Here is a 25,328-nt window from a genome sequence, read left to right on the forward strand (position 1 = left end):
ACGAGATCAGAGAAAGATAACCTAAGTAAAAATAAAATAAATGTTGTAAATTGTGGTTTTATTTATTAAGGAGAAAAAAAAAACAATCTAAAAAGCTATTTAAAGCTAGCTGGTCCTGTGTGAAAAAAGTAGTTTACTTGCTGATGTGTTTTTAATGGTTGTCGTGATGCAGAACCCAAATGTGCTTCAGCTTGAGATCACAAACTGATGGCCAAACATTCTTCATTCAGGATTTTATGGTAAAGAGCAGACTACACGACTCAATAACAAGTCATCCAGGTCCTGAATTAGCAGAGCAGCCCAAGACTAGGGCTGAACTCTCAGGTTTGTTCTGCTTAGAATAAATCATTTTGTGACCAGTTTAGCTCTTTGCCTCCAGCCTCAATTTTTTGTTTTTTGCCTGTTCTGTTTCTGATCTTGCCCTGCGATTGGCTGGCAACCAGTTCAGGGTGTACTTCGTCTACTGCCCGAAGCCAGCTGGAATATATTTTAAAATCTCACGTACCCCCTGGAGTGCCTTCACGTACCCCCATTTGAGAACCACTGGTCTAATCAATCCAGATTTGGCACTGATTCTGTTACTGAACCTGTGTGCCATCTACTAGTCAGTATGAGAAATGTTGTTGGTCACAATTTCTGGTAATAATCCAATACAAATATAAAATTTTTTGATTTGTGTCTCATGCTATACAGTGGCCCCTCACTAGTTCGCGGTTCACTTATTGTGGATTTACACTATTGCAGATTTTTATTTGGGTCCATTTGTGCTGCTATTTTTGTCCGTTTGAGTAAATAAAAACAGCTCTTTCTTACATTCAACACAGCAGATTACATTTTTAAACAATATATAAAATATTTGGTAAATTAAGAAATGTGTACATGATTAGTAAAAAAAAAATTGACATTTTTCTTAGCAAGTCAGAAGAACAGACCTCAGTTACTATGGCCAATGAGGGTGTCTCATATACCTCAGAGACAATGTCAATCAAAACTGAACAGCTCCTGTAATGGCTCTCATTAGATTGTGCATGGAGTCATTACAATCCCAAAGCATAGTAGCTCTTGCCCATAATTGCCTAATTTAAGTTTAATATATTTTAGCTGCATATGCAATTGAGCAAACAATAACCCTTCCCAGAGTGTAATTACAAACACTGCAAAAAACAAAAAATAGAAGTAGTTATTCGTGTTGATATTTTCACAAAATAACTGTCTCAAAGGGCTAATGAGCTGCATGCTGTCAACAGACAACAGCGTGCTACCCAAAAACTTTTAATTTGACACTTCCTTTTCTATCATCAAGGGAACAAATACAAAGCATACCTGGAACCCCTCAAGGCATCTGATTGTGGCTATTGGTGAGTACAGTTTCCTCTGCTCATCATGCTTGAAACAAATTGGTTATTTAAAGCCTGCTTCATTTGCACTCGTGGAGAAGGGGCAAAAACGAAATGAGAAGCCCTTGACAGTTTGGCGGATGTATTTAATTAGCCCATTTATACTCTGTTTTGCCATCTCAGGAATTGTCACCTGCCGCATCAGCGTTTAGCAGATCTCGGCATGCAAACGGAGGCAGGAAAAATAACCCCTGCTTCCCACTAAGAGGAGCTAAAAATAGATGCAGGTATGCAAGCAAATATGATTTCTGGCCAGCCGTAACATATGTAGATAAAAGGTTATTTTCACACATCAAGTAGAAGCGTGGGCAAATGAGCTCCAGTAGCTACTATGCATACTCTTTGCTTTACTCAGATGGTATGCAGGTTGAGAACAATGAAAATGTTTCAGTTAAAAGGGAAATCTTTGAACTGGTTGCTCCAAAAATTCACAACCCTCTTGAATATTTCTGACAAGTCTTGCCACATCACCAGATATCTTTGAACTGAGGCTGTAATCAAATGTAAATATTGTACCTGGATACAATAAAGCTTCTCAACCCTTTACTGCAATGTCTATTGGTATGTGTGAAATGTTGCCATATTTAATATGTATAACAGCTAATATTGACTCACGTTTAAAGGGATAGAGTATAGGATTTAATACCGTCTAGTGGTGAACTAATAGAATGCAACTATTTTGACGCATGGCCTCACGGTGCCTCAGAGTGACCACTCTTCACAACCCTACCACCAATTACAGGGAGTCTTCTAGTTCCTACGCTGGCGATGTAACCCAAGTTTCGGCTTAAGTCGGATTTCACCGTTAAAGCCGATTTTTTATTATTTACATCAAAATACTTTGTACAGTAATTTTACAAAACAAGGGCCGGAACCAGTATTTCGTATTTCCGCACGGACATTCATTGCTGACCGACGGCAGAGTGGAACTAATTCAAACTTAAACACGGAAATATGACGCGTCTGATGGCGAGATAACCTGCTCGATGACGTCAGTTGCTAACCACAACGCAACTTTAAATAACTTTAAAATTGCGTGATTATTATGGGAAATTAACACAAATGAAGGTGCGACAGACGAGGCACGGGCACCGTAAAGTCGAAACAACGTAGGTCAGGTACGACTTAACTCGAGGATTCCCTGTATTATTTGGAGCAAACGAGCGAGCGAACAGCCCGACTAGCAGGAGCGTGTTGAAGCGGCTAGTAAGAACTAGCTGGAGCGGCTAACAAGAGCGGCGGAAGAAGCTAGTGAGAGCAAAGAAGAGGGAGATAAGCGGCAGGAGCCCGAATCACAGGACTCAGCGACAACCACCTGGAGGCCCAAGCATCTGTCCGACACTAGTTGCAAGCACCACCAAAGGCGAACTAGTTCTTCTCCTTCGAGTATCCGTAGCAGAAAGATGGCGGCAAAACATGTCAGCCTCTTGTAAGACAGGGATCTATTGTATGCAATATAATTGTTAATAATTACTAGAACTATACGATTATTTAAAAAAAAAAAATATATATATATATATATATATGTATGTTGATATGTTAGAACATATTTTTTTGTAAATTATTGAAATTAATACGTTTTTTAAATGAATTATAGTTCACCACTTGATGGCACTAAATCCTACACACGGCCCCTTTTTTGGGTCAAAATTTAGCCCAAGTAAACTTTTCCTTTGGGGGACAATAATTGCTGGAGCCAAGCTAAGAAAGATGAAACTGAAGGAACACGCTGAAATAATGTTGGGGGAATGAGCTAATTTAATAATAGTTCATTTTAATACGTAATAATAATAATTTGAATAATATAATTTTAATTTTCTAATTTTAATACCATTCTTATTTACTCCCATGGGACCATATGCATGATGAACAAGACTCGAAATCAAATACATTGAGACTGAAATCAGACCTTTAAAATAACAATCTCCTGGATTTAGTTCTTGTTTTAAATGTGATGTTTGACTTGGATTGTTTGGTTTCTTTAGTCAGATAAACTGATTTCTTTTAACACAACATTCATTCATTCCTGAATAAATATTAAGACTTTAAAAACATGTTCAATGTTAAATAAACCACGGATTCGTTTCCCCTTTTAATTATTATTATTTTTTTAAACAAAGGTTATCGTTACCATTACAAAACACATGAACACCGAACAAATAAACCCCCACTGCACAAAACTCTAGATTTATCCCACATGATGCAATTACCCTCAAGTAGAGGATTGGCTGCTGTGCACTGCCTCTGAAGTGTCACTAAAATAAGCTTCATCAAGTAAGACGATGAACATAAAGATCCTTCAAGCAGATAAACAGAAAGAAAGAGATGATTCTTTGAGAGAAAAAAAATAAAATCGACATTTTAATTTGGTTTGGTGAAAACATGTAAGAAAATTACAAAACCCAATTGTGAACAGGACGACTATACAAAACATACAGGATTGGTGAAACAGGATAAAAAAGAAAATGCTGTAATTCTAACGCCAAATACTACCAATAGTAATAATAATTTTATGCCTTATGTAGTTTTACTAGCTAAGATGGGGAAGAAGGTGTCTGTCTTCAAAGTAGACAGAAATCGCATCTTGGAGGAGGAGAGTGACACTCAGTTGCTCAAATAGCTGCGAGTTGACCACTGAGGAAGAGAATGGGGCCTCAAAATCCAGGCAACTCTTCTGAGCATTCACAATCGTAGGTACGCCACCTGAGGACAACAGGAAGAGAGTTGGTAAAGTTCTGAAAACACACATGTATTTTTAGCAGTTTAGAAAACTTTTATTCCCGAAAGCACGCATGCACTGTTGTGTTGTGGACAGCTAATCAGCATCGCAACACTTTAGCAGCAATTAAGGTCTTCAAATAAAATCCCCACAGGTGGCAGTGATTTCACAAGTTCAAACACACACAGTTAGCCAAACAAAGCACAGAAAGCGAATCAACTAAGCCTGATCCATTCCTGCCTCACTTCCTCCATCTGCTATTCCTGGGTGTTTGCCTGCTGCAGACAATAGTCGTGGTCCACCGAGGGCTCCGCACTGGGATGATGGATGAGAACATTTGCCTCACTCAAGGCCCTGTCTTCTCCATCCCCGGGCCAATGCTTGCTCGCCACTCAGGCGCATCAAAGGTAATTCATACAAATGATAAACAGCAAATGCAACGTGGAGGACCAAAGGGGAGGACATTCCGTCAATATTGACGCACTAAACATTGCTGGAAGTTGGTTTTTGCTCGTCAATGTAATGATCAATAACCGGGTCAGCTGCAGAGCTTGCTGAGGAGCTGATTATATGAATCAGGTGTGTCGGAGGAGGGCAACGCCTAAAACCTGCAGGACGCCGGCCCTTGAGGATCAGGGCTGGGGAAACCTGATGCACAGGATGAAAAGGGTAGGGCCAACGACTGGTCTGAGAGGGACACTACAAGTGACAAGGTGAATGGCCGAGTTTGCTTCTCCCAAAGAGACAAACTGTCAGTCAGATATGAAGTGAACAAAGACAAGGAAGAGACAGAAGCTGTTTTTCCATTACAGTTTCCAGAATGGCCTGGCCCTGCACTGTGGCGAGTCTCAGCCACTGGTTTTGTGTGTGTGTGTGGGGGGGGGGGGTTGGGGTCTGGGGGCTTGGGGGCGGCTGGGGCTGGGCTGGGGTGAATGGGGGGCGGGTGGTCGTGGGGGGAGCGGGGGCTGTGGACCGGTGGGGTCTGGCGGGCCTGCAGTGCCCCGTCCTGCTGCGTTGGGTTTGGGGCGCGGGCCGTGTTGGGGTGGGGGGCGCTCCTGCTCCTGGGTTTGCTCTCCGGCCGGTGGTCGTCCTTTGGCGCTGCCGCGGCCTGGGGGGCCCTGAGGTGTTGCGCTTGCTATGTCCTGGCAGGAGTCGACGGCTCCCCTCTTTGGTGGAGATTTTCATGCATGCCAGATCCACCACACCAGCATCTATCGAAACTCAGACACAATCTGCTTCTCCCTCAGGTCATTGAATCGGTGGAGGCTGGGGTCTGTGGATCTCACTCTGCTTCGTTTGTCCTTCCTTTGGTCTCTTGAGGTCTCCCTGATTTGTTGGAATTTAGATGTTTCTGGGGTTGGTGAAGAACTCTGGTTGGTGGTGTCTGGTGGGTGCTGGATTTCACTTTCCTTTCTTTGGTCCTTCCTCGGGTCTCCTGACGGCGGTGTTCGGTTTAGGTGAACGGTATGTTTTTTTTAAAATAGATTTTTGGTGAACTAACGAATACACACACTCACACGCACGCACATACTAATACAAAAAAAAAGAAGAGCAATGATGATGACATTACCGAATGAACAATACTGAGCTCTTTAAAAAAAAGGAAAAAAAGAAAAAAAGAAAAGCGACTCGTTGAAGTATTTTATTTATTTATTTTTTAAGTAAGTAAGTGAGTAAAAATCCAACATGGTTACTAGCTGAAGAGAGACAGTAGTGAACGACGCCGTTGTTGTTGAATGTCGTTGTTGGGGGAAAAACTTGACGACTGAAGAGTGACGTTGCTCACGAAGACGACGTCATGCAAATAGACAAATTTGATTGGGCCGTCCTGTTTTCGGACAGAGTCGAATCGCTGTCTATGGCCGCCTGCCAAGCTAGGTGAGTTCATCTATATTTTACATTTTGAGGGGGGAAAATGGCAGATTTTTTTTTTTCAATGCCGCAGAATGTTTTTCTAGGTCTGGTCTAGTCTTGGGTCCTAGCAAAAAGCAAGCATGCTGTCACAAGTATTCAGAAAAATGGCTGCAGTTACAGTGTGCTTTGTGTTTCTGTTGTTTGATCAATTCCTTAATGAACCATGAATATAGCTTTCCCATTATGATTATTATTTTTTAATCATTTGGCCATGATAAATGTTATCTGTTCAGCTTGTCCGTATAATTTGGAGTTACTGTACTATTACTGCTGAGGCATGACGTTTAAAAAACAAAAAAACACCAACAAGCCACTTGATGGGATTAATGTAGTGGACTGTTGACCTGGCTACGCCGAGGTTTTTTTCCATTTCTCCTATTGATTTTTGGCCAAATGGTGGCTCAGGAATTCATATTGATCGCGACAGTCAAATATCTGCCTAATGGCAACTCAACGCCTGATATCATATCCACATTTATTTGCTTCATTTGTCTTGAAGCAACAAGGAAATTGACTGCACAGCACACAGTACACAAATCGTGTTGATGGCTTGAAAATGGAGGTACAGGTACCAATAATCTTCCATCACAGCTTGATTAAAGTGGTGTATGTGGGCAAAAGTATAAAGCTGTCATTGTTAAAAAATGTGTGGGCCTAACCGTAATTCCAATTTAATTGTAAAAGGTATCAATTTCTGATACCCTTTCTGACTAACCTACTTGCCATCCCCGTGGGTGTGAGAAGTAGGAGATTAATGAGCCGGGGGCAAAGTGACAGCAAGCCAAAGTACTTTACACCCCATTACACTGTAGGGTCCAGGAAAGGAGGGTGCAGAGCACAGGAAACAATACAGTCGAAAATGCATACCAGGCTAGTTATGGTGCGGTCTTTCATCCACTCAGAGAAAATAAAATGGGTCAAGCATTATTTGTGAGTCAAACTTTAAGTTGGAAGCAACATAAAAACTCCAGTGGGTGTATCATATGGAAGATACAGTTTGCTTATGACTTCTCATTTTTAGTATGCACAATATATTGTGATGCTAAGTGCTGACAGTCATTGCCACACATGGTGTCATAGGTCATTTTGGTCAGGTTTGCAGAAATACTGCTACAAGTAGTATGGTGTACTGAAGTAAAAGTAAGTAAAAGTCACGTTCCGGAAATGTTACTCAAGTACAAGTACAGGTCTAAAAATTTACTCAAGTAAAAGTAACAATTGAGTTGGTAATACAGTATATGTTATGGCATGGTCCTGTGTCTCAAAATAGGTGATTCTCATTGGAACAGCAAGCAACAAGTTCAAAATTAAATTATGTCGATGTCAGACTTCACTTTCAAATTACAAACTAGATATCAAATTATGATTGCAAACCAGAGGACAAGGCTAATGGCAAAATTATCCTAAACATGTCGTTCTGACTTGTTCCTAGCAGACATGTCCGCATGCAACCGACAGACTTTGAGCAAAGCCTCATAATAATACACTATATGCAGATTTCTAACCAGCAATCATGGCAAACCAAGAATGGGTTATTATACTAGCTTGTAAAAGGTCTGTTTGCTTTCCGGTGGTTCAGCATTTGGTAACCAACTGAACAATTTACTGACAAATGGTTATCATACCCATCATTTTCTAGTTTTTGCGGGATCTATTTTGGATTTTTCCTTCCCTGTCCATGAGCAGTCACCTTACCATGGTGGAGGTGGGGCTCGAAGGCAAGCGTCTTTCTGGTGGCCGCCGGCCGGGCCTGCCCCCATGGTAACATGGGTCCCCCTTCCATTTGTGGGAGGGGCCAAAGGGGTCGGGTGTTCTCTTTAAAAATCCTACACAAAAGGTATCCCGTAAAACAATACATGAAAAAGTTTAAGAAAGACATTGACATATCTTCCTCATTCTGTTCTTTGCAGCCTGAAACAATCCTTTAGCAGTCTTATCTTAAATAAAAACACTGCTTGCATCAAGTCATCACCATTTTTGGTCCAAAAGCAAACAGTAAACTATAGATCACTGTCTCCTGTCTGCATTTGTTGTATCATATACTCTTCTAGATAAAAAAAAATGTCACTGCCTTCCAAAAAGCCATCTGGTTGCATTCTGGTCTCTGTGACACTGTGGGCATCATTGTGTTTTCCTCACCATTTCAAACAAGATCTCAGATACTCTTAAACTAATTCTAGTAACTCTAGATGGTTGTGTGATCAAATTACCTTCCTGTCCTCTCCCGTCGACTTCCCAACAGGCCTCCACAATCAGGAAATGTTTGAGTGTATCATTTCATCACACTCCTTACTACCACTGCAACCATTTCCAGCAACCAGACAGATACCATGACACGTGTCTGCCTTGTGTTTGTAGCCTTCCCAGTTTCACAACAGCCTCACCCACCTCATCATCATGCAACCGCAGACATTAATGCTGCTAAACATTTAGGACAACCTACTAGATATGTAACGATATCTAAACGTCACAATACAAATATGATCACGATATAAACCTCACAATATGATAATTATCACAATATTGTGGTGGCGTTGGCAATAAAAAAATAAATAAAGCTCATAATACTATCTATATCAACCTCTGAGTTTTCTGCTATATCCATGCCACTATTCCAGTGTGGTCGCCGCCCTCCGCCATCTTGAATTACTTTGTAAACAAAGCACAGCGAATGTTGGTAATGGCTCAGCAGCGTAAAGCATCATAGTCTATGTAGTTCACAATGCTGTGCTTGGCTGAAGCAGGCGAAAAGTAACGTTTTTTTAATGGACATGTGGTGCTATATAATATCGTAGCATGACGACGATGATATTGTGGCAATTTTAATATCGCAATGTCACGCTATTGCGGTTACATCCCTACAACCTACCGCAGTATGTGATGGTGGAAAAAAAGGAGGACCTGCCCTAACATTAAATTCAGTTATCCTCATATGGCTTGTGTTTTTAGAGACAAACCTGACTATTTAATTCTGAGGGACAGTTCCCTCATAATAATTAATAAGCTGTAAGATTTTTTTTTTCCCCAAATAGAAAAATAATGGGACTGCTTTATTTTTTGAGGGAGAATGAACTAGAGAATAATGGTGCTAATTAAAACTTTCATTGTGTTTAAAAGAGCTAGAGTACCGGTGTCAGCGAAGTTAAACCCATTTATTTTCAAATCAAATACGTTCCCAAGGCAACCCAGCCTAAGTATAGATAGATATTGTCACAATTACAGAGAAAAGGTGGTTTGACATAAGGTTAACAACAGAAAAATAATGCCTTTGGCCAATAAAAAAAAAAAAAAAAAACTCAAAGAAAGGCTTGCAACTCACTGAATTGTAAAATCAATTATACCATTGGATAGACACATTCATTCCAAGTTTAATTTAATACTAGGGAAAATGTCTCAAGTATAGCTTAAGTGGGGAAAAAGTAATTGGTTTCAGCCAAAATAGTTGTTATTGTGTGACGCTAATAAATAAGGGGTGAGGATACTTTCTATTATATCTGCTGATGTTATCCAGACTTTTTTTTTTTTTAGGATAGATGAAAATACTGTACTGTAGTGATGCAAAAAAGCAAAACGCATGCAAGTCTTAACTTAAATTGTCTGCCCCTTAAGGTCATGTCTCACCTTATAGGCTCTCATGTGACGCATCGAGGCAGGAAGTGTAGCATTGCTGTCTTCTATCACTTGTAGCAGCTCCTCACACACCTTCAGAGGGAGCACCACAGAGTGTCCTGTGGCATTGACCTCCCAGTTGGTGGCGACGCTAAAACGTAGGAAGTGCAAGTGATTTATGGTGACTGCCAGAGCCATGTTCAGTACAAGCAGGAAGCCCGAAATAGCTGCAATAAAGATCTTGATGAAGCATTTTCACTGCGGTTTTAATAGAGCCATTTTTAACTACAAACTGTGCAGAATTACAAGGAAGAGATTAAAGCAGATAGATGACCAGCTTGGGTGTTGCATCGCTACACGCCTATGCAACGTGTATAAAGAGTGATTGAACAAGCAAAAATTGATGTGTCAGTGTGTGTGGCGTTGATCTAGTATGAAAGTGTATGATAGCCATCTGTGCGTTTCCCACAGGTTAAGTCTTCTATAAATGCACTTTTACTCACAACTACATCAAGGACAACAATGTATTTACTAATAGAATGTTTTAATTTTTACATATTGTGACTCTTATGCAAGCTAATTATGATAGAAGAAGGACAAGTAATTTGTGTTATATTTAACAACATGATTATGGAAAGTCACCTTCATTTATATAGCGCTTTCAAACAGCCATAGCTGTCAAAACGCTTTATAGAAACACATAACATTAACAATAATATAATCATAACAAACCAACAAATCTTTTTCTTCATTCGTTCCATCTGTAACATTCATTTTGTATTAACAACTAGAGTGCTGTTGCAGTGCTGGGGCGCTTAAAGAAATTATACTATTTAGCCAAATTTTCCTGAAATGCGTTTATTAATTATTATTAGTTACAAATTTTGCTACTCTATCTACGCCAGATACTCATAGTGAAAGGCAGAACAATTAAAAGCTCTTCCATTAGATGTTGGAAGGTATATTAAACCTATGTTTTCAACTGTTGCCACTCTTACAAAAATTAAGTCATGGCCCTTGCAAATATATAATTTTTATGTTCAATTAAACAGGACTAGATAACGCACAAGGACATTTAAGAGTTGTTTGATAAAATCATTACTTTAGTAGTCATACTTTTGGTATTGTTTGGTGTTCGTGCTGCGAGATTTTTCGGATACATTTTTTTTGATGCCTTGTCAGATTTAAGGTTGATAAACCGTAACACTGAATAATAGTTTTGAAAAAACATGAAATTTGCCAATTGTGACTTATAAGGTTTCGACCCGATGCCAGCGACATTCAATATAAAGTAGCTTGCCTGCAAAGACAGGGTTTGTGTGAGTTTTATTACTTTTTTGACAGCAAGTTTGTCAAAACATTGGAAACGACATTGGAAACTTCCCCATTCTGACTTGACTGCCCTCAGCTGCAGGGGAGAGCAGAGTGGATAAAAATCGACCAGTGCTGAGTCAATTGAAAATAATGAGAGTTGAAGAGTCTTCCAGTGGGGTGCTGTTATACAAAACACGAAGAACCACATGCAGAGCATCCACCTACACCCTCTTAATGCATCGCAGCAAGATACACACAGATTCACCGTGGTCAAAACAAACTGAGCAAGTGCAGTCTAAGTGACAACTAAAGACATTTGATGGCACCTCATTTGCAAAATAATGGAACATTATGCCTGGGCATGGAACCACAGCATAAAGTAATATAAAGTATTATCACCGTTATGCATTCATTAAAGAAAATATGTGTCACTCTGTGTGTGGCAAATAGTGCTCATACCATACTGGCCAATGCTCTGCTCCTCCAAAAGCTACATTGAAACCTAAGTTTAGTGCTTAATGAAGGTGTTTCTTTAAGAAAAACTGTACATTTGTGGTGGCATACGTGGCCAGAGCACGTCTCAGTCAAGGGTGCGCTGCCTGTGCTTGCTTGGGTTTCCTTTGAGTACACTGATTTCCTCCCATATTCTGAAGGAATGCGTAATAGGTTTATTGAAGACTATATATCGAAAACCAGCGGTTCTGAACCTCACCAGTTTCCTACATGCATTCACTGAACCCTTCTTTATTGAAAAATAAAATGTGATTTTCTTTTCAAATTGAAGACATAGGTGTAGAGTTTACCGGTGAACAAAATGACATTTGGGTCGGGTGTGTGTCTTGACCCCGCCGAAGCTCTGAGACTCACTCACCGAAACCCTGGGGTTCGATCGAACCCAGGTTAGGAACCACTGGTCCATATTAATCGTGATTGAATAGTGAATTGTCCAGGGTGATGCCCAAAGTCATCTGAAATTCCAGATCCCCAAGAGTTCCTGGATAATGGTCATGAGGGTAGAGCATTGATAGATAGATATAATAATAATGCACTATAAATAGCATAGCATATACTTTTTCTTGTTTTTAATCAGTCCTTTGTTTTCAAATGGGATGCAACTTGCCTCTTCATGCCTTTGTAGCAAATATTTTGTTGAGCATTAAGTACCGTTATGTAAACAAAATCTATCAAAGAAGTCTTTCATCCTTTGCCTCGAGTTATGAAAGGTGGCAATTGAGCGGATGCCTTGAAAAGATGAAAGATTAAGGCATGAAGGAGTGGAAACTTGATGTCCATGTTGAATTTACTTACTCTTGCTGCTGGATCCCCATATGACAACAGGATATGTAGAGGAGTTTGAGGGCTCTTGTAGCCCTTAGTGATGGACTGTGAGTGTGGGTGCTAGCAGACCACTCTGGGAGTGATGCTATGATGGAATCGCTATTCAGCAGCCAGAGCTGCAAGAGGAGCAGACAGGTCACTTCACATGTAGGATGTGCAAAGGACTAAACCACATATTACACATTATTTGTTTCACAGCAAGATTGCAATACATTTTGGGTAAACAACAACAATGATGGCAAAATGTTGAATTGTTTCATACAAAATAAATTATAAATAGCCTGCCAAACAAACACATTCTCCAGCTAGCTTTACTATACATTTGAATCAGCCCTTTTGTTATTTGTAATTGGGAAAGGACAGAGCAAGGGTCACCAACGTAGTGCCCCTGAGTCCCAACAAACCACATGAGTAGCCTGTTCTACAATAGCTCACCTGTGATGGGAAACTGTTTTCCTAGGTAGAGTATATTGTAAAAGTGATCATTTGAAAACATAAACACTTATAGTGATATGTAGAAATCAAGTGTTTCATACTGATATTAATCAATTTCCGACCATGTTAAATTGTAGTTGATAATTATTGTTAGAAATCAGAGGTGCCAAGTAATGCTTTGTATACCAAATACTTTGTTACCTTACTTAGGTAGAAATTTTGGGTATCTATACTTTACTGTAGTGCTGATTTTTCCGTCTACTTTTTACTTGTACTCCTTACATTTTCAAGCAAATATCCGTACCTCTACTGCCTTCGCTTTAAAACAAAACAAAAAACAAACAAAACAATAATTACTGTATTTCTATTTTGGATTGTGTTCATTCTGGCTTATAAATTTTCAAACACAAACGCATGCACACGCGCGCGCACACACACACACACACGCACAATACTATCCAGATAAATGTAGTATAAAGTAGCATAAATATAAGCATTACATCCCAACACCCATTTGTTTGTGTGCAATACATCGCACTTGCACATGACACAAATCAGATAACAAATCGTCTCTAGGACATAGAGAGTAGACATGTACCAGTAGCCTAGCCCTGAAGATGTTCATGGCAGAGAACTCAAACCAAAAGTCTCAACCGAGTACATCTGTGGCCTTCACAGATTCCTAGAGTAAAGTTTAGATGCACACTTATCTTCCAATAAAGGTTATTGATTGATGTTTCACTTTTTATACTATTACAATAATTTAGGTAATCATATCTTCCTCTCAATGAAACACATGTTAATGTTCAGTAGCACACATGGTTCTTTAATGTGTTTGCAACGTAGGCCTACTAAATGTGAATGGTGAGTAAAAGCTTAAGTGGATACTTCAACTTCTACACAAGGCTTCTTAAACACTAATAGCTATACTTCTAATTAAGTAATGAACATGAATACTTTTGACACCTCTGAATGTACTGTGGAGCGCAAAATACTGAATATAACAATCTGCCATAATCAGATAAAAATAAATAAGGTGGGAGAAAAAAACTCAAGCATTTAGTACTATTATAAATGGAGTATCAATTTGGTTGTAGGAGACAGCAGAACTGCTTTATGCAGAACTGTGACTTGCCCTGTCCCCTACATGAACACTACTGCCATCTGCAGTTTTCAATTAGACAAAAAGCTTAGGGGAAAAATACATCCTAACTTTACTTAAACTCAGATTAGGAAAGTAATTAAACAAGAATATAAAATAATTGTACTTTTACTTGAGTGCAATATTTTAGTATCTGTCTATCCTCTTCTTACCAGCAAGAAAGTCTTTCCACTGTGTGTTTGGACAGAAAAGTGGAAGGAGCTCATAGAGTTGGAAAGCTCTGCAAGTCTTGCTGCTACAGTCCTCTCCACGAAGCAGGATCTGTCCAAAACAAAGTATGTTAAAGTAGTTGTTTGTTTGTTTTTGTGCTTTTTGCCTTGAATGGACAGGACAGCTGAAGAATAGACAGGAATCGGGAGACGGAGGGAATGAATGATATGCAAGACAGAGCCACTCGGAAGGTGGTTTGAACCGGGGTCGCTACTAGGACTAGCCTTCCCACATGGTACAGGTACTTCACCAGTGACCAAACCTTCAGCATATTATATTTAATAAATATTTTTTGTTTTAACATCATATAGCTTTTGAAAGTTGTTTTGTTTTTGTCCTCAGTTTTAGGTCCTGTCCTATGAGAAATATGTATAACTAACTAGTGGAAAATAAGGGGTAAGTAGGATCATTATAGGTTCTCTGAACTTCTAACTACTCCTTTTGAGTACCACCTTTGTATAACTTTTGTTGTAATTGTTTTTTGTTGTTTTTTTTTACTTGATGTTACTAAAATAAACGAAAAAAGGAAGAAGTTAATTGATATGAATGAATATGTTGTTAGTCAAGCTAAAAATAACCCAATCCAATACAGGATCAGTATATGTTTGTTCATACAGTATACAGTAAATAACATTTTGTTGCATGTTATATTAAGTTACACTTACAGTTTAATCATTGTTAAACTATATAAACTAAATAAAATGAACTTGAATTTAATGGACAAAATAAACCAGACAACCAAAACCCAACAATCCCTCAGGGCTGAGTGCAACTTTAGATCTTCTCCTGCTTCCCTTGCATTTAAAAGCCAATGTATTTACTGAGCATTTCTTAGTGTTTTCCCTTTGGCCACCTTTTGGACCTACCTGCTGAATGAAGACTCTGGCTTTCTGTCCCCTATACTGGACTCCACCACCACCTGTGTAATGTACAGTCTCAGGGTCTCTGCAAGTCACAGCAAGGACATCTCATAAAAAGCTGGTGATTGTGGTTTAATAATAACGACCAGTTACTCAGAGGAAGCATACCCGGTGTCAGTGCCTCTCCCAGAACTGAGGAACAGCTCATGCAGGATACAAGTGTCAATCTGCGGCAAGTTTTCTGTTCATGATGGAAGCACACACCAGGAACATTTTAACACGACATATGCTGTATAGTTTTTCTATGGATGGCCTTAAAAGAGACAAACCAATATCTTTCCACTGGATCTAGGCTAAAGAAAGACAATTGTTTTCCGCAGAGAGAGAGAGAGAGAGAGAGATATTAATCTTTGTCCAGGGAGTGCAGGAGTTTAATTTCACTGATACAATTTTGTCTGGGAGAAATGTGCTGGTGTGGGTGAGTGTACAAAGGATTTTAAAAAGGTCCATTAAACCTTTCAGTGCAGTTTTATCTCTTCTTTCTGTCCTTTCAACTCACTTTTAGAGTGCAGGATGGAAGTGAACTTTTTCTTTCTTTCTTTCTTTCTTTTTTAACCTATTCAGATGATAATGAGTCTGCCTTATAAGTGCATGATCAAAATCAATGGCTTGTCTCCAAAATCTATACACACACCCTGCAGATATATGTAACATAATGGGCTATTTTTTAGTGGGAGAAGACATTTTGCAGTGTGCACACTCAATGACAAAATATGATAACAATTTCACGTCTTCAGCACTTATTGAGTTGTTGTAATTAATCTTATTTGCATATTTCTTACTTCTAGATCATACAGGTATGCAAAGGATATTGTATTCACGGAACTTTAAGTTAATGGTGCTATGCCAGCCAAATGAACTCCTTATTTTTATTACACTCCCAGACGTCCAGAGGTATTTTCAATTGTGTTGGTACGCTACACACAAAGTGGTCTCAAATAATGACTTTACTACCTCTAACGATCTGATAAAGGGCATTTTGTTACAAAAACTGAGCATTGCACATTTACAGTACATTCTGACACCACAGCCTAAAATTCTGCTGGTCTAACAGCTTTGGATCCTTGCTAACTCAGCTGATCTGTTTGTGCTGCACGTCACTCACCTTTGGATCTTGACTATCCTGTGAGTCAGCAGAGCTCACTTCCTGGAGAAGGGTCTGTTCACAGCTGCCATCCCTCGTGAGGAGAAAGAAGGTGTCGCCCAGTAAGCAATCCTCAGCTCGGGGCAGCATTTTCTTGCTGGCAAAAGGATCTGGATGGCAGCACCAATCATCCACAATGGCGTTCCAGTTGCCATTGGGGAGAGGAAGCACTCGCTTGAACGATCTGAAGGTTAAGAATTGTTACATTAAATTCATCTCAAAGTTATTTTCTGAAGAAAGGAGATATTTATCAAATAAAGTAAGCAATGCTTTAGAACAGCGTTTCCCAACCATGAGTACTAGAAGGACGCAAGCACATTGCATTGTGGAAATATTTAATAATTTATTTCCAAGATGATTATTCCATACTCTCTGTCATTTTAAAAAGCTGTCAATAAAAACGGTATATCTGCGTTACAATTTGTTTTCCTGCGGAGACAAAAATTTGTGACACAGCCGCATCAAAATCACCAACAAAGATTAAACTGGTTGAGTGTGTCTAAATATATTATTTTTAAGTGTGTTATGCCTGATAGTTAAAGTTTAAATGCACATTTGAAGGGGACTTATTCAAAGGAGCTCAGTTTTGTTGTCATAGATAGATGTCATATTTATGGTAAGAGTTACTGTATACGTCGCTGGCGTAGGGCCAAAACCTTGTACCTCCAAAATCGTCATTTTTCAAAAGACCCCCAAAAGGGCTTGTTCAACCATTAATATTGAGTCATCAACAACAAAGTCATTTTCAACACTTTAGATTGGTCAATAATTTGTAAAATGACACGCACATGACCAAAAGTATGGACTTTTGAAAAAAGATTAAATTTGCCAAATCGATGGTTTCAGCCCAACGCCAGCGATATATAAAATGGACTGTTCATTTGTCATTTTGATCTCATTATTTTTTGAGTGTGTATTTCTTGTTTATGTCGAAGGCAAGATTTATTTCTATTTCTAGACAACGCCTAAAAATGTAATTAAAATTAAGGAGAATAAATAAAGTGACTTTCATTTAATAATAAGTCATGTTACTGTATGTTTTAGAGCATTATCAACATGTGTGAGTGGTTTTACTCATGGTATGACAAAAAGGTTTGGGGGTACACAAGACAAAAAAGGTTGTGAACCACTACTTTGCACAAGGAACTGTCCTGGCTCTTTTCCTATTCACCCTGTACACAGCGGACTTCAGCTACAGCTACTTGTCACATGCAAAAGTTCTCTGACAACTCTACCAATGGCAGGTTCATCACTGGGGTGAGTTTTAGCAGGTGCCGTCAACTCTTCATTTGCACTGCTGAACATCCAGGCAACACACATTGAAAGAGTCTCATCTTATAACTTATTACCTGGGTGTCCACTTAACAAACTGGACTGGAGCGACAACACCAACACTCTACCGAAAAGGTCAGAGCAGACTTTCTGCTCCGGTGGCTGAGGGCTTTCAGAGTTTAGGGGACAGACACCCATGAAGAACCTTTATGGCTCTTTGGTCGCAGTGGTCTAAGGAGGTTGGTCAAATAAGAGAGAGCCAGCTTTGTCCTGAGCTGTTGCCTGGACTCAACTGATTGAGGATAGGACAGGAAAATAATGGCTCAGCTGTCAACCATGCAGGACTACCTCCCTGCAAGACACTAACAACAGTGAACAGCTCCTTCAGCAACAGACTTTTACACTTGCACTGCACTTGGGCAGCAGTTGTCAGAGACTATTATACATGCAACATGCAGAATATACAGTGCAATGAATAGCTTAGGTTTTTATTTTGTGCTTTTGTACAAATGTTTTCTCTTGCATGCTGTTTAAAATTTCATGTTTCCACTTGCTGCTTAAACAATGCAATTTCCTCCTTGTGGGACGAATAAAGTTTGTCATATCTAATTTTATTTAGGCCTGTTTTATCAGTTTGATTTTTAAAATGATACGGTAGAACTACAGTTCAAAAGCAATGTTTGATTTTCATTGGCTATTTGTTTAGGTATTCTTTTTTTTAATGTATTTTTTATTTATTTACAATTACTTTTTAAGTTGTCAGTTTTAAGTTATTTCAGTGACCATTGTGGTTTTATTTCATGAACAAAGGGGTACCAACAATTTTGCCCACGTGTACATGACAGATTCATTATGCTGCTGAGTTGCCACCTCGGGAAAAGGCACTTTTTTGTATTTTGCTTAAACCTTGACCTTCTTCTCCAATCTGACTGCATCTGGCAGACATTGAAGACGAATAGCAATTTAACTACGTATTACGTCAGTAAAACAAGTACCGAGTGATTAATGGGGCTTTACAGGAACAGTCAGCAGTAACTTTATTACAGCAGAGCCTTAATTAAGTTTACTGCATATTGCAATGACACATGATGTTTTAATTGCATACTTTTCAACAATGTACAGCAACTCGACATCCACTTGCCCTTGCTGAGAGTGGAAGAAAACAAGTGCTTGGCAACATTTAATAGGTCACTGCTGAGAAACATACCCAGAGGCTAAAGGTCTCCACAATGTAGGCACTGTAATTTTCAGCATATCACATTGCTGACCAGAGAAACCTTCAGGCTGAAGGCAATAAGACCAATACCACTGAACCACCTCAGGGTGGGAAGCACAATTGTTTTTTTAATAGGTAGTGCAGAGTGCAGACCTTAATGTCAGTGACTCTACATCAACTGACAACTGTAGCTCCAGCTCCACCCATCATACCTGCAGCCAACTATCACAGCCACAGCAGGGTCACACCATCAAGAAAGCCTCACTCTTCTTAATTACGAGGAGCAGTAGAGATAAGAACACATTTCTAGTCCCAGTCCTCCTTGTCTGCCTTTTCCTCACCTATCCTCGAGCAGCCTGGTCGTACAGCTCTGACAGTAAAAGCAATAAGTCTCCTGAGCCCGCAGTGTCCTTAGTATGTCTGAGGACTCTAAAGGGAAACAAATCAAACCAAGTGAAATGATGGTAACCTTCTGAAGAGAGCAGAAAACAGTGAAAATACAAGGTGATGAAAGCAGCACAAAATCAATTTAGTTTTGATCGGTCAATAATTGAAGTAAGCTGTGAGCATGTATTGGGACAAATGGGGTAGATGCCACGGACTTCCAGGTTTCACACATCAGCGCCGTTTCTGGCCACTGCTGGCCGCGTTCCCACACTAGCACCCCACCAACTGGCGTCTCAGCTCTCTGAAATGCTTCGGACAACTGAGACAGACACACTACGCACTCGCACTTGTCGGAGGGAACGCGAAACCGAGGGGCACAAAGGCGGAAGCGCAAGTGCTGGGACGTGGCCCACACGTCGCAAACCGGAACCGGAAACAAAGCTGATGTGTGAAAACATGGCATATACCCCATAAAAAAATCAGAAAAGGTCCTGACCAGATCTGAGATTTTTGCAAGATACAGAACTCACAAGATTATGTAATCAGTCCCTTTGAGGTACAGTTTTCTCATAAGCTAAACATTAGGAGTTTCTACATGAGCTTATGAACAGAATCTTCAATTGTCTTAGTCAATTAGTTTATAAGACAAATCTATGCTGCTATAGATTGTGTTCTGAATGTCCAACAGTACCTTCAATTTTGATATGTGAAACATTTATTCGCAGCCTGAAATGGAGCTCTTGCTCACAGGATTGTCCCCCTGATGTCAGAATACAGGATTCATCCACATAGGAAACTCCTGGTGGCAAAATTAAGGTCACGTCGCCTGTGCGGGTCCGTAAGTGAAGAGAGGAATCTCCACCGGTCACAACCACGTCAGCTGGGTTGCCAGCAACATCTTTCCTAGACAACAGACAGGAAAGATGCCTCTTGTTACATTTGTAAAAGCATAAAATACTTCAACATTAGATTAGTTATAATTATGGAACTATCAGCTTCACTGCATCCTTCATCTAAAAGATCCACATTACCACTTTAGTGAACACTACAAGTTACAGTGTTAATTTGTTAAGTGTTAACAAGTTAGTGTTTCATTTTGACTACAGACTGGAACACTGGAATTTTCATTTTATCCGCTTCCATTTCAAACATTAAAATACAACACTTGCAGTAGTAAAAAAAAATTCTGAGGGGACTTAACTTGTTCTCTTTGCTTAAAATTGGCATAATCAAATACAAACTCGCACAAACCTTTCTCTTTATGAAAACATCATGTAGAATAGAATCTATTAAAAGTAACTATCCCTCAGACTGGATTATTCGCACAGTAGTCAAAGATTTAAAAGGATTGTGACAGTATAAAATAAAATATGCTTTACAAGTGCTTAAAGTGGAACTACAAGAATAACTCAAGATGACTAAGACTAATAGTTGCATGACAAAAAACAATTTTAATTCTGGAGCTGTAAAATATTATGACATGTGTGCCCTGCAATTGGCTAGTTCAAGGTGTACCCTGTGCCTCTCGCCCAACGACGGCTGGGATAGGCTCCAGCACCCCCGCGTAGTGGGGATAGAATGAATGACTACACAAAAGTAAGGACTATCATGTACCTGTATTTCAGTACCTAACACATTCTATTACCGAGTGTCTTTAATTGTGTACTGTACCACATCACTCCAATTAAAAATATTGTATTTTTTTTTAAATAGGCAGTCACACTTAGGACACATATTATACATGTACTGTATAATGATTACTAATCATTATACAGTTACACGTGTAATATGTGAATCATTGAGTAGGACATAATTCAACTGCTATTTTAGGAAGACCTCATAGCGATGAACAAATAATTATCTGAGACATTATGACTTCATCGCGAGGGATGCGGAAAGCTATGGTAATGACAGTTGGAATCCACACGATATACGAAATTTGATTGTAATCAAATACATATATTTTACAATTTACGTATATTGTCATTAAACGATGTCCAATTAAACCAGGAGTCGACAACTCCTCGAGGACACCAAGCATGTTTTGGACGCTTCCCTCCTCCATCGCACCTGATTCATACGATTAGGATCATTATCAGGCTTCCGCAGAGTTTGCTGATAATATGAATCTCGTGTGTTACACGAGGCAACATCGTACGTTTTTAAACAATAGTCAAGCATGGCCTTGCAGATATCTAATTATTCCACGTCTCCAGTTAACGTTCACCGGACGTACTTTGTGTGTAATTTATTGCTGTGTATCGTTGAACATCACAAAAACAAAACCAACAAGCTATCAACAGAAGTATTCACCCGATAATTAGAAGTCCACTTTGTAGTCTTTTCCTTAATTCGAAAAACACTCCGACTCCTCGTGTCTCGGCTGGCATTTCAAAGTCGGCCATAGAGAATGCAGCCTACATGCAAGTATTAGCTACTGCTTGCTAGAAATATTAAAAAATAAATAAAACAACAAACTACTAAATAATGACAAATAGACAGCAAAATATAAGATATGGTAGCATTCTGTGCAGTCTGCAGCGTGACTACTCGCAGCACTGTTGTGTTAGGATTTACCACATGAACAAGAGCATCCGCTTAAGATTTTCAAAGTCATACATACACGTCTTACTTCTGAAGGATACGGTTGTAATTCTCCAATCGTAAAAAAAAGGTAAAAGTACATAGAATGTAAATGATATACATAATGTAACTAACAGCACATTTCCAAATAAAGTACAATCAATTGTAATATTCTAACAAACCGAGGTTGAGTTTAAAATGTTTTTATTTTGATAATTGTACTTGTAGTTTCCGTTTTGTTTTAGCGTAATGGCAATCAACTTTACAGCTCCAAAAGACGGAAGACGGCCATGCGGAAAAGCGGGTTGAATGTTACGGTTGGATGTGTTGAGTCCCTGCAGTGCAGTCTGGGAGCTGTCATTCCACTGCCTTTGAATATCTGATGATGATCTCATGGTTGGTGATTTGCACACAACGAGAAGAAACACCGGGGGAGTATGTAGAATATATGCAGTCGTTGTCTGCTGCTGACCAAGAGACTAAAACGTTGTGAAATACGTGTTGGGCCCTTCCTCTTCATCCTCTTAGCAACCTGTTAGCAAACGTTAGCGCCCTTGCTAACGCTGTTACTGATGTGATAGCCCGTTTACCCACCGAACTGGGTTCATGTTTGAATGACACTTCTTGTCCACTAACCTATGACGGTAAGCTGTTTTATATAAAATGTATTACAAGTTCTCATGTATGTTTACACGTTCTACCTGAAACAGTTAGCTAATAGCCCCATCACACTCACTGCTATACATTATGGACTGCAATATTATGTGACCAATACAGGTGAAGGTACGTTCGATTATATATAGTTAATGGATTTTCAAAAAATGTGTAATGACGGTGTGTTATTTGACCGATTATTTGATTTAAAGTAGCGAGTTACCCCAATTGTATTGCCAATTACCTGTTTGTTTAAAAAAAAAAAATAGTTTGGGATGTCTTCTAAAATATCCAAAAGGCCATTTCTTATTGCCCGATTCGATCTTGTTACAGCTGTTTATTTATAAGACGCGGATACTTAATATGTTGGACCCTAGCATTGTATTCCACAAACCAAGCTTTTTTTTGGGTCAAGTTAGGTCGTATCACATGTAATAAGTAAGTAGTCACATTCTATTAATTTTCCAAAAGTTTGTGATTTATAAATGATGTCATTTATTCGGTAGCGGACCCTACTTAAAATAAGCTGACGTTATTGTACTATTGTCTTGTGCTTGTGTTATACCTGTTTGACAATTTTGTTATTATGGCGTGACTGGCTGAAAGGAATACTGTACATTGTGAATCAGTGGTATTTCACATGCTGTCAGTCTCCAGCAGAGTACGCCATTGGCTTCATTTTCAATTAACTCACTTTAGCCAACCTGGACATCAATAGCATAATGTCGTCCCCTATTAACTCTTTGACTGCCATAAACGTTATAAAACGTTTAGCATAAACCTAGGGAAGGGCGCCGAGGACGTTAAAAGACGTCCCCTATGTTTTTTTTTTTTTTTTTTCAAAAACGGGTGCAGGAAAGCCTTGGGCAGCTGTGCTGAAAGAATCAGGCTGATCTGATTAGTCAAAGACTCGTTTTGGCCCCTAGAGGGCAGCGATGACTCTCTTTGCACAAGGTTGGATGGGCCGCCCACCGTGGGCGTCAGTAGAAGACGTGAGGCGGAGCTAGAGTGTTGAGGAGACAATGGCTGATCCAAGCCACAATGGCTTGACCAAGCAACCGGTTACAAGCAGCTCAGCTTGAGCATTTTTTTCAAAGACGGAAAGCATCAATCAATACTAAAAAGCGCATTGATGTCAACGATGATGATGACAACGAGCTCTACGCCAAAGTTGGAAGCTTTGGCGTTATGAACACGTAGTAAGCCTCACGGCTAAGCGCGGCTAGCGCGGCTAGCGCTGCTAAGGCCGGAAAACGCGCACAATAGCCGGCCGGGTACTTCTACACAATCGGACATTCGATCGGGCGATGGAGAGTTGGCATCGACCAATGCAGATTGATAATGATGATGAAGATGACAACGAGCTCTACGCCAAAGTTGGAAGCTTTGGCGTGACTGTTATGAACAAGTAGTAAGCCTCATCGGCAAAGCGCGGCTAGCGCGGCTAGCGCTGCTAAGGCCGGAAAACGCGCACAATAGCCGGCCGGGTACTTCTACACAATCGGACATTCGATCGGGCGATGGAGAGTTGGCATCGACCAATGCAGATTGATAATGATGATGAAGATGACAACGAGCTCTACGCCAAAGTTGGAAGCTTTGGCGTGACTGTTATGAACAAGTAGTAAGCCTCATCGGCAAAGCGCGGCTAGCGCGGCTAGCGCTGCTAAGGCCGGAAAACGCGGAGCTGCACAAGCGGACATTCGATCGGACAATGAAGAGTACCCCGAGTCCAATGCATATTCATCGGAGGAGCGGGTACAGTCTGATCACGGAGAAGACACTGTTTCTGGACTACGATGCCACCATGAATGGAGTGGATAAAATGGATCAAGCAAATGCTGTTGCGTCTTCTTGCACGCAGGAGAGTGTTACACAAAGAAAAACTGTCGTTGAAACATCCACATATTTGTAAATAGCACCACAGTTGCACACATTTGTAAATAGTTTGCCAAATTGTTGTCAAATTGTTACACTGTTGAATGTAAATAAACGTATTTTGCTATCAAAAAACACTTTTTCATTCTTGGTGGTAGTGTTTTATAGAAGTAAAGCACTATTTAGGTGTTTGTGGCATCATTCATGGACAAAAAGAAGTGTCAAATTCACTAGAATGCATGAAATAATATCGTTTCACTAAAAGCTTGATTTCTCCGTATTTGAGTTCAAAACAAGCGAAATCGGATGAAACTAACCATTTTCTATTGTTGATTACTAAAGAACGGAATAAGGTAGAAACAAACTCTTTTTTTCTGATGAAAGATGAAAGTCCAATCTTTCATTTGGTAGTACGTGTGTTTCCATAGTCCAAACAGAACATTTTCTGTGGACCTTGAAAATCAGTCAAAATGCTTAAATCGGCTGGCACTGGCGGCATCCCTTTTCTGAAAACGTCTGGCAGTCAAAGAGTTAAAAGTATTGCATTGACCCTAGTGGTTCTTCGTTGTTTCAACTCTTATTTGCAAAGACTGTGTGCTATTTGCTATTGTGAATATTCCAGAAACAGGAGCATACTCATTGTCTCTTTCTTAGACCTACCTGTCTAGTCATAAAAGTGAAAAAACTATATTTATATGGTCATGATTACTCAGGTGTACATTACAATATGGCCATGTCTGCCTGAGTCAGGCTTTGCTCTAAGTTTCTATTAGGCAGTGGACCTTACCTTTTTTGCGTCATTGTCATCAAGCATTAACTTTCAATAACTAATTTATTGTATCCTTGTGTGGTTTTGAACAGGTGTGATGTCCACATGTATGCCCAGTGTTTGACATTAGCACAATAGCCACCCAGTAGAATGAATGCAGAGGAAGTGGAGCTGCTCGGTGACTCCAAGTACAGGAACTATGTGGCAGCGGTGGATAAAGCTCTTAAGAACTTTGAGTACTCAAGTGAGTGGGCGGACCTCATCTCTGCTCTGGGCAAGCTCAACAAGGTAATGATCTGATTTTGTAAATTTTTCAATGCACAAATACAGAACTCAAAGCATAAACTTTTACAATAAAGTTCAGACTCAACCAAATTCTCTTTCCTCAAATTGCCACTAGGTGGCTG

General features: G+C 39.7%; 2 protein-coding genes across 6 annotated transcripts in view; one reads left to right on the plus strand and one right to left on the minus strand.

Annotated features, from left to right (window-relative positions):
- Positions 1–3,745: 3,745 nt before the first annotated feature.
- On the minus strand, positions 3,746–21,602 carry ube3d (ubiquitin protein ligase E3D). 3 transcript variants are annotated; one of them, XM_086077761.1, is made up of 10 exons: positions 21,351–21,602; positions 19,729–19,940; positions 18,992–19,079; positions 16,124–16,346; positions 15,127–15,199; positions 14,965–15,043; positions 14,041–14,149; positions 12,262–12,407; positions 9,652–9,790; positions 3,746–4,100 (listed from the first exon to the last, which is right to left on the minus strand). In XM_086077761.1, exons 1-10 carry the CDS (start codon positions 21,440–21,442, stop codon positions 4,080–4,082), a joined length of 1,182 nt encoding a protein of 393 aa, XP_085933887.1. In that variant the 5' UTR covers positions 21,443–21,602; the 3' UTR covers positions 3,746–4,079. The 3 variants fall into 3 exon arrangements, with proteins under 3 accessions (XP_085933887.1, XP_085933889.1, XP_085933888.1); XM_086077763.1 differs by lacking the exon at positions 3,746–4,100 and adding an exon at positions 11,825–11,947 and having other exon boundaries at positions 9,661–9,790; XM_086077762.1 differs by lacking the exons at positions 3,746–4,100; positions 9,652–9,790 and adding an exon at positions 9,798–11,947.
- Positions 21,603–21,909: 307 nt separating this feature from the next.
- Positions 21,910–25,328, plus strand: part of dop1a (DOP1 leucine zipper like protein A) — a 30,995-nt gene continuing 27,576 nt past the window's right edge. For all 3 annotated transcript variants that reach the window (XM_086077758.1, XM_086077760.1, XM_086077759.1), the window contains exons 1-2: positions 21,910–22,264; positions 25,014–25,209. In XM_086077758.1, the coding sequence (XP_085933884.1) occupies positions 25,072–25,209 (138 nt within the window). In that variant the 5' untranslated portion in view covers positions 21,910–22,264; positions 25,014–25,071. The remainder of the gene's footprint in view (positions 22,265–25,013; positions 25,210–25,328) is intronic.

Source organism: Leptonotus elevatus, chromosome 6 (assembly GCF_054856555.1).
Source record: "Leptonotus elevatus isolate MCC_2025b chromosome 6, RoL_Lele_1.0, whole genome shotgun sequence".
Classification (NCBI taxonomy): Eukaryota; Metazoa; Chordata; class Actinopteri; order Syngnathiformes; family Syngnathidae; genus Leptonotus; species Leptonotus elevatus.